The 9,654-nt window shown below is 48.8% G+C and overlaps 1 protein-coding gene across 1 annotated transcript in view; it reads right to left on the bottom strand.

Moving 5' to 3' along the window:
- Positions 1-3,906: 3,906 nt before the first annotated feature.
- The window catches only part of CCDC3 (coiled-coil domain containing 3), a 99,677-nt gene continuing 93,929 nt past the window's right edge, over positions 3,907-9,654 (bottom strand). The window contains exon 3 of the mRNA XM_024129686.2: positions 3,907-5,804. Coding sequence (XP_023985454.1) covers positions 5,502-5,804 — 303 coding nt within the window. The 3' untranslated portion in view covers positions 3,907-5,501. The remainder of the gene's footprint in view (positions 5,805-9,654) is intronic.

The following is a 9,654-nucleotide window of genomic DNA, read 5'->3' as shown; positions in this document are numbered from 1 at the left end:
CCAGCCGCTCCGCGGCATGTGGGATCCTCCCGGACCGGGGCACGAACCCGTGTCCCCTGCATCGGCAGGCGGATTCTCAACCACTGCGCCACCAGGGAAGCCCAACCTCTCTTTTATTAAGATCTGTGTCTGGAGTTTTATCTTGGTCTCTAGTTTGGAATATATTCCTCTGTTTCTTCATTTTCCTTGACTCTGTGTTTGTTTTTGTGCATTAGATAAGGCAGTCTCCTCTCCCAGTCTTGCTAGAGTGGTCTTGTGTAGGAGGTGAACGTTATCTATCAGGCTGGCTCATGCTCCTGTAACATTTGTGATTGTCCAAGCCACCTTTTTTGTTCCTAGTACCTCCCAGTAGTTGAATGTGTGCCAACTTGGCAGGGTTCCAAAGGAAATGATCACAGCACCTACGTGAAGGCTGGTTGGTAGTTGGGCCCTCAGGCAGCAGCTGGGAAAGTATGTAGATAGGCATCTTCCGGAGAGAAATGGGAGCTGGGTGTTTCTGCCTGCTCCCTCTGCACTGGGCCCACGTGTATAGCTTTGTGGCCAGGGTGTGCTCTTGAGCCTTTTAAGAACTTCTTTGTTTGCTACGTGAATGTAAGTGCTGTTTGCTATCAGAACCAAACAATTTGGGTGCCTGCCCCTGAGGTGGCAGCCACAAAAGCTGGGGCACAGATATGTATACAAGTTCCTTCCAGGGAGATAACTAGCAACCTGGAGCAGGTTAGAAAAAGAGGGAGGAAGAGGTGTCTGCAGGCTTCCCTGGTCTTCAGAGAGGATCACAATCAGGCCCTAGGTGCATAGTACATTAGAAGGCTGACCCTCAGGCAGAAGCTTTTGAAGTATGCAAAGAGACCCCTTTCAGGGAAAGACTGGGAGACTGGGCATTTCTCTTTGCTCCTTCTATGCTGATCCCTGGGGGTATGGCCAGTTTAGAACTGCCTCTGTTTTCTATAGTCCTATGGGACTTGTGAATGGAAGCACTGCTGACTGTCAGAGCCAGGTGATCTGGGGACCCATCAGCTACCAGCAGCCACAAAGGCTGGGGTGCAGACTTGTGTACAAGTTTCTTTCAGGGAGATTCTGGCAACTTGGAGCAGGTCAGAGAGAGAGGACAGGGGTGGTGCCCACTGGCTTCCCTGGTCTTTGGGGAGGATGGCAGTCAGCCCCTAGATATGGGCTCAGTTAGAAGCCTGACCCTCAGGCAGCAGCTTTTAAAGTATCCAGGTAGACCCCATTCAGGGAAAGACTGGGAGGTGAGCGTTTATTGCCTGCTCCGTCTGCACTGACCCCGAGGTGAAGGCTGAAGTGAGTGCTTCTGCCCTTGAATGACTGCTGCTGCTTTTGCTATAGTCTGTGGATCTCATGGACGCAAACCCCATTGGCTTTCAGAGCTAGGTGTTTGGAGGCCCACCCCTCGCTTAGGAGTCTTAAAACCTGGGGGTTGTAGATGTGGGGTCCAAACCCTTCACCCCTCAAGGAGAAGCTGGCATTCGGGGATTTCCTTCCAACTGTACAGTCTGTGCCAGGGCTGGGGTTTATGGCGACAGCATGTCTCAGCCTTTCCTACTCATACATAGGAAAGACATCGGTGTTTTCTTGGTCCCTCATTGTGTAAGAGGTCCTTAGCCAGTTTGAGTTTCTTTTGGAGGGAGTTGCTCTGTGTGTAGCTGTTCACTAGGTGTGTCCGTTGGAGGAGGGGGCGTCCAGGAGCCTTCTGTGTCACCATCTTTAAAGACAGCATCAATACTTTCTAAACTGTTTTGTTTTTTCCTGGGATGGATAAATCTGAGAATGAGGGCAGGATTCCCCAACGAAGAAAAGATTTATGATAAAAGAGGGAACATTGGTGGAGCCAAGTTTTGAGAGGAGTGATATGAACTCAGGATAACAGGGCAGGGCTTTGACCCTGGATGGGGCCCAGAGGGATGAGCCTTCCTTTGAGTTGGAAGGGAGGAGAGAAGGGGGGCAAACTAGACAGTGTGAGTGACAAGCTAGTATGGGTGAAGAATGTTCCCTGCCATATCAGTAAACAAAGGATGTTGCGGCCATCAAGCTAGCAGCCAGTGCAGCGGCCCTGACTGTGCACCGTGAGGGGGTTCAGGATGGAGAAAAACAGGACACTGGCCCTAGCTAGTTAAGATGCACATCAAAGGAATGACTTCAATAAGCCCAGACTCTCGCATCTTCCCATACGTAGAAAAGCCCTCAATTTGTTAACTTGCCACGTCTGTGTTTTTCTTTAATTAACCGCCATCTTTCAGTGTTCTATCTGGTTATGTTTTGCTTTGTTTCTGCAAAAGCTCCTGCGTACCCTGGCTCCTGGCTCACCTCTTCAGAGCGACCTGAGAGGCACCTCCCGGGCTGAAGTCCTCAGTATGTCCACCGAGTAAAACGTAATTCTCAGCTCTTAGGTTGTGCATTTTTTAAGTCGACCCTAGGAAGGTGAGCAAACGCATTTCTGATGGACTATATTTTCTTGGTAAATTTGAAGGAACAACCAACTTCTGAATGTGAAAGAAAAGGAGGTAGTTCAGAAATAAGGAAAATGGAAAGGAGCTGGCATATTGTATGGCAATTGGACAAGAAAATTACATGGAACCCCACCAAACACTCTTATTTCTGACCTGCATTGGGCCTTTCTGGTGAGTATTTATCAATATAATATAGATGATTATTATGAGTAATATTATTGAGTACGTGTGGGGTGTCAGGTATCATGTTAAGCATCTGAATGAGTAATTTCAGTCCTCCTCAGCCTTCACAGTAGGAGTGATTATCCCCATTCTACAGGTGAGCAGGTGCAAAGAGAAAAGAAGGTAGGATTGGAGGTTTGACTGGCCACCTGTCCTAGTTGTGTACACTGGGCAAGTTAGTCTCTTGAAGCCCCAGATTCCTCTTGGAAAATGGCGATCAGAATCACTATTTATGAAATTATTAGGAATATTAAATGAGATGTGTGTGCGAGAGCCTAAAGCGTTCTGGGTACTTAGTTTTGTTTTGTTTTTAAACCATCATAGAATGTGTGTGTTGCTGAGCCAACAGCTGATCCACAGTCATTGTGATTGGATTTTGCGTTCTCTCTCCCCAAAGGAAGGTGACGATTTGCACCACAGAAGCGGGAACCCCTGTTACCTTCTGCTGCCAGGCAGGTACCACAAATGCGTGATGTGTGTTTAAAAAAAAAACCAGAAAACAAAAAACCCAAACGGGGGTGGGTGCGATAGTAGCAGAGACAGCGGCCTGAACCGTAGTCCAGTGAAGGTTGACATTCAAACACAGAAACCTCATCCCCACATGAGGTGTGGCCCACATGCCACCAGTTTGTAACTCCTGGGGACCCTGGTTTAAAGATGCTAGATTCTATCAGCCTCTTGCTTATTATGTGACTTTGGCAAAGTCACTTAGCCTCCTTGAACCGCCAAGTGGAACTGAACCATGGCCCGCAGCTCAGAGGTAGTGCTAGGACAGGTCGGCCAATGTGTGTCAAGTTCTGAGCAATTCTTGGGTTTTTCTTGCATGAACAATTCCTACTAGTACAACGAGCGGGTGGCGAGGGCTGCCATAAGTTGACAACGTAGCAGATAATGGGGACCTGGGAGTTCCTGTTGGCACAGATCCTAATGTACTTTTGAAGACATTGATTAATGAAGCTGCATGTCCCTCGTGAGGTGAGGCCAGGGTAGCACTGCTTGTCTGCAGGTGTGTTGAGAGATGGTAACCCGGGGAGAGACAGGGTTAGCCTCATCCCAACGGGGAAAGCAGAGGAGGTTTCAGCTCAATCATCTCCTAAATGCCTCAGGTGTGACCCACAGATGCTTCCCCCAGAGGATCTAAATGGCCTTTTCAGGCCAAAGCTGGAAATCCTGCAGGCCCCCTGCTCCAAAAGAAACACGCATTGCTTTACTGCTGTGGCTGAACTATTGCTCATGTTTATTGAAAAGGCAGAACAAAATGCACCCGAAGAGATCCAGCTTCCACAGTTCTCCAAACGCTGGCTGTAAATCACTGTTGGGCTTGTTGTTCCCTTGGGTGGCAGCAAAACTGCTGTAATGAAACGTCCCTGGGAAGACTAAACCACAAGATGTTCCTTCTGTTGCACCAGACCATGAAGATTACAGCTGCTAAAGTACTGGCAGAAGCTTAGCAGTAAAGAGCCCTTGAGCAAAAGTCCCCACGCTGTGCAGTCCAGGGCGTTGACTTCTCTGAGGCCATCGCCTACCATCAAGACCCAAGTGTCATAAGGCTCATGCCCCAGACGCGCTGCCAGAGCAAGAGGACTTGGTTTTTCTAACGGCAGTGGATGGAAATCTGACCCTAACTGCCATTTCCAATGGAGAGGACAGCATTGTTGGGCCCTCCTGTATCTGGGGTGGTAAAGGGGCAGCTTCTACCTAAAATAGCAGGGAAGGGACACTGGTGGGTTTGGAGAACCATCATCGGAAGATAACCAAGGGATGGGCACTTCTTAGTCACACAGCTGGGACACGATCACATGTGGCTAAGTGAAGGGCTCAGGTGTTAGGTATTGTGAATATCTTTTGCTTGCAATACTCTCTCTCGAGGTTTCTTCCCAAAGAAGGTGAAGTGATCATACAGAGGATCTAATGCAGTGAGAAGCGGGCAGATGTGCAAACACTACTCCCAGGGTCTGTCTGGACAGTCCAGGTGGCTGGAAAGCATCTGCATAAAGAAGCCAAGATCGGAATGCCCTCACCAAGCCCTTTTGGGAGCAGAGCCTGGATAGCAACGAGGCAAGGTCCCCAGACCCCAGTAGGTAAGGTGTCTTTGAACAACAGACGTTCACAACATATTGGGTCAGCTCACCTCGAATTCAGAGAAGTTGGAACAAACAGTAAGTTAGAATTTAGCAGGGGCTGAGATACTGTTCGAGCTCTTCCAGCTTAGAAATGTGCTTTCATGAAACAGGACAGGACCGTAAAGGCAGTGGCCCAGGGGAAACCTCTGTAAGTCCGGATCGCCGAGGTTGGAAATCAGGTGTAATGCTTCTTTCTTGATTGCCTGCCCCCTCTACTCCACTGCCCGACTTGTGACGAGCTCCCTAAGTCTTAACGACCCCAGACGATCCCAAGACCTAGCCTTCCTTCAGACCAGCGCTTGTCCTGCTCAGAGCTGGCTGCCTTTCTTCGGAAATGGAGGCTGAACCCCTTGCGTTCTTGTACCTCTAGAGATTCTAAAATGCTCTTTCCCTAATAAGCGCACTTTTTCCAAGCTGCTCTTGGAAGCTAGGGACAGGCCCTAGGCAAGCACATGGCACTGCCGGCATCGGAGCACTGGGTGTGGGACAAGGCCAGGGAAGGGCAGGAGGCCGGCCGCCAAGGAGCTCGGAGACTTGCCCTGTAAACCAACTAGGCGCTACCAAATGCACAGTAAAAGTATCATCTACAAGAGTTCTTGAGCTACGTGCACGTACAAACCCAGTGTCCTTTTCCACTCCCTGGGAGAGCCCTCAGCGGGTACCAGGTGAGGCCGAGGCTCCACCCCTGCTACCCCCGCAGGTAGGCGGCGCCCGCGGGCTCGCGGCCCAGCCGTTGAGGTGCGGGAGCGCGCCTGCCGCCGTTGAGGTGCGGGGGCGCGCCGGCCGCGGCCGCCAGCTTCTCGCTCAGCTTCTGGCTCAGCAGCTCCAGGTGGCGGCCGTTCTTCCGCGCCTGCCGCAGGGACCTCTTGACCTTCTTCACGCGGTCCCGCAGCTGCTTGTTCCGCTTCTCCAGGGTGGCCACCTTCTGCTGCAGCTTCTTGACGTGGCCCTCCTCCTCAAACAGGGCCTTCTGCACCGAGGAACACATGAGCTGGGGAGGAAACACCAGGAGACGCAGGTGAGTTTCAGAAAACCTCCCCAGGTAAGCTTCCTGGTGCTGCCAGCCCGGCAGCACAGACCCCGATGTCACCAGTGGCCCCAACCCGGGATAAGGACAGCCCTCAGGCCCCCTTCTTGCTTTCACCCTGTGGCCCCCAAATGCAGAGCCCCCCCTCTTTTGCTTGCTGTGTTTGGGTACCCTAGATAATTTTGTTTTAAAAAGATACTCCATGCTTTTGTCTTCTTACATGCCTATCGATTTGCATCCTATTGAGTTCCTGTGGCAGCAGGTCACTCTTCACTTTTTGCTCTCTTTCAGCAGTTTTGCCTGTTCAATTCTAATCTGGCTCTAGAACATTTTACAGTAAAGCCAAAGCTTGAGGATCACCTACTTGGAAGCGAAACTGGAGCCACAGAGGGCCTTCAGCGTATTTCCACGAAAGGGCTTTCCTGTGCTGAGGCGCAAATACCCTCATTCTGGAAACCTTTCTAGTCATCGTGGGAAGGGCTGGAAGTGAGTGTCTCTTTTGAAAAATTGAGGTTTTGTTTCTTACCTAAGCCCCCTTGGTTTCTTACCGAAAAAGAAGATATTCTAAATATGTCACTCTAGCAAAAAGGACAGAGCTCTAGTGCCCCAAGAAGTAAAAGAACAAAACCCGAAACAGAAAGATGCACAGAGAATATGAATAGTCTACAGGAAAGGTAATATACAAATATCTCTTAATCTCTTATATGAAAAACTTAGCCCTACTCTTAATAAGATAAGTGCAAAGTAGATCCACAATGGATTGCTTTTTTTTTAACAAAATGAAAGTTTGATTTTCCCCTTTGGTAAAATCAGTCAGCATGTGGGGAAAGAGGCATTCTCATATACTGTGGGTAGAGTGTAAACTTCTATAAAGAGCAATCTGTGTCAAAATGAAAATCACATCTACCCTTTGATCTAGTCATTCTGGGACTTCATCTGATAGAAACACTCCCATATGTGCAAATGTATATTTATATAGTATATATAGTATAATATAATTATATTTTATATACACACACACAACAACTAACACTGTTGTAAGAAGGTTGAGGGATGACATTCGCATCATGGCCATGAGACACCCCTCTTCCCAGCCCCAACAAAAAAGGCATCTCTCCATGAACAAAAGGGACTTTAAGAGAACTGTGGGATCCACCAAGGGACCCAGGAGGGGTCTTGCCCACCCATTGCATCTATGCATGCCTGTCTTTCTGATTGCTTGCCTGTCTCTAGTATTCTGTTGTGTCCACGGAACCTGTTTTTCCCTGTATATGCAAATTGTATGTTTATAAGTGAAAATGTTAATACACTAAATGATTGTTCATTTTAAAGCATAAAAAAAAAGACAAACATCAGTCCCGGCTGTGGACCCTTCAGTGGTCCGTGAGCTTGCTCCAGCCCCTCTCAGGCAAAGAACCTCAACAGATATTTCTCCAAAGAAGATCTACAAATGGCCAACGAGTATATGAGAAGGTGCTAGACATCACTAATCATCAGGAAAATACAAATCAAAGCCACAGCGAGGAGCAGGCCAGCAAAGAAACCTGGTGTTTGTTCTCACTACGCCCCGCCAGCTCTGCTGCAGCAGGGGTCCCAATAAAGCCTTGACTGAATTTGGCCTCTGATCAATTTCTATTGATTAAGGAGGCCAAGAACCCTGGCTGGTAACATATTTTGTGGTGCCCAACGTGGGGCTTGTCCCTTCTGGGGAGAGGATCCTTCTGGGGAGAGGATCTGGGCCCCTCCGGGACCACCGAACGCAGCTTCCCCGTGGGTGACAAGCGGCCACCTGAACCTCTTGTTTCAGCATCACCTCGTTTGGTAAGTCTGCCTTTCTGGCCCCCGAGGGGCCTCAGTACCCTCATTCAGGCAATGCTTCTCCCCTCCCCTTTGTCCCTCACCATTTTCCCTTTCCCTGTCCTGAAATCTCTCTACTTCTCTCTCTGTCCTCTCCTCCTTCTGTCCTGTCCTTCCAAGAGAGTGGAGGTCGGGCAAGCTACAGCTCCTGGCCGGCAATGGCTCCCCTTGACGGGTGACAAGCAGAGGGGGGGAGAGGCTCCCTTCACACCTTGCAGACCTTGGTCCAGCGGGCTCTCCCCGACTGGAGATTTATGAGAGTGATAGAGGTTCAAACCTCATATCGTGGAGTGGGCTGTGAGTCCGATCGTCCCGATATTCTCACCTTTATTTTCCTGCCGCCAAGACAAGCCCCGTTGGGAACGAGCTCAAGCGGCAGATTTCTATATACTGGTGCATGCGTGGGTGAGAGTCCCACCTGTGGGTCGGGGACCCACAGACGACATACAACTGGCTGGTTTCCAGGCTTGACCACCCAGTGGGCAGTGGACAGGGTGCTCCCTCCTTCACTGGTCCTTTCTGGAAGCGTGCAGATTGGTACCTGACTAGACAGCCGCAGGGGGCGGGCTGAAAAGGCAATCTGTCTCTTTTTCAGTCTTTTCTGTCCCTCCCCCCTTTACCTCTCCCTTGGTCCTTACCCCTACCCTCCCATCCCCTTAATCCTGAAAACTTCTTGTTTGTGTCTTAAAGTTTTGCGATTGGTATCTTTGTGATGTAGTTTTTGTCTGTCCAGCTGTTCCTGGAAGTCACTGCCGACACTGTGAGCACATACAAACACAGCCCACGTTGCCTGAGGCTCCAGCCTTGGGTTACTTAGTGGGATTTTAAAGAACGAAAAGACAAGACAGGCGCTTGCATCGCTCTCTCCTCTACACCTGCAACGTCACTATTCTCCCTGAGCTCAAGGGGCTTGCATCTCTCTCCTCTGCCTTTGCAATGTAACTCTTCTGCCTGGGCTCTCAGGAACTATCTGATTCATCTGTAGTCCCCCAGACTGAGGGGGGGGAAAAAGGCCACTTTAAATTCAAGCGGGAAAACTATGAGATCTCTGCTTCTATAGAAATTAACCTGTCTAGCTTAAGCTATGGGTTTAATTAATACAGACCTATCTAGAGAGTCATCAACATTAAGTACAATACTTTCACTGTATCTAGGGTTACTGGAAGTCAATAAGTGCATATTGTTCCTGTTATAAAAATCTGTCGACAGGGACAATAACCTGATATGATTAAATTTTTAAGTAACTGTAACTGGGATAAGAACTTTTTGCTACACTACATGGGAATCATTATGTTTTGGAAATGTCCATCTAAAATAGTCTCCAATTTTCGGTAAATTTGAAGCTAAAGTAATTCAGATAGGAATTAATGGTATATTCAGGCCATTTCAAATAAGATAAACTATTGGAACATTAATTGCTAAACAGGTCTAAGTTTACCTACTTTCGTCTTCTTGTGAGAGAGAAATTAAGCTGTTTGGTGCCACCTTGAGATGTTCGCTACCAATTTATGGAATGCTAATGTGAAAGACAGTTCATGGTTGCTTAAGGAAAGTAGGATGCATTAAGAAAAGAAGGTATGAGGAATGGAAATATATTTTGTTGAAAGGAAAAAGGATGACTTTGTCCTAGAGCTCGCTGTTTCTGAACGGGGAAAGAATAAGGGACAGAGTATGGCTACAGAAAGTTGCAGGTTTGTGGAAGAGGAACATTAGGAACTTCGGTCAGGATTTTCTAAGGTTGGATTAAATTTAATTAGGTAAATGGATTTTTTTTTTTTTTTGGATACGCGGGCCTCTCACTGTTGTGGCCTCTCCCGTTGAGGAGCACAGGCTCAGCGGCCATGGTTCACGGGCCCAGCCGCTCCGCGGCACGTGGGATCCTCCCGGACCGGGGCACGAACCCGCGTCCCCTGCATCGGCAGGCGGACTCTCAACCACTGCGCCACCAGGGAAGCCC

Source organism: Physeter macrocephalus, chromosome 11 (genome assembly GCF_002837175.3).
Source record: "Physeter macrocephalus isolate SW-GA chromosome 11, ASM283717v5, whole genome shotgun sequence".
Taxonomy (NCBI): Eukaryota; Metazoa; Chordata; class Mammalia; order Artiodactyla; family Physeteridae; genus Physeter; species Physeter macrocephalus.
This window is presented reverse-complemented; position numbering and strand designations above follow the sequence as displayed.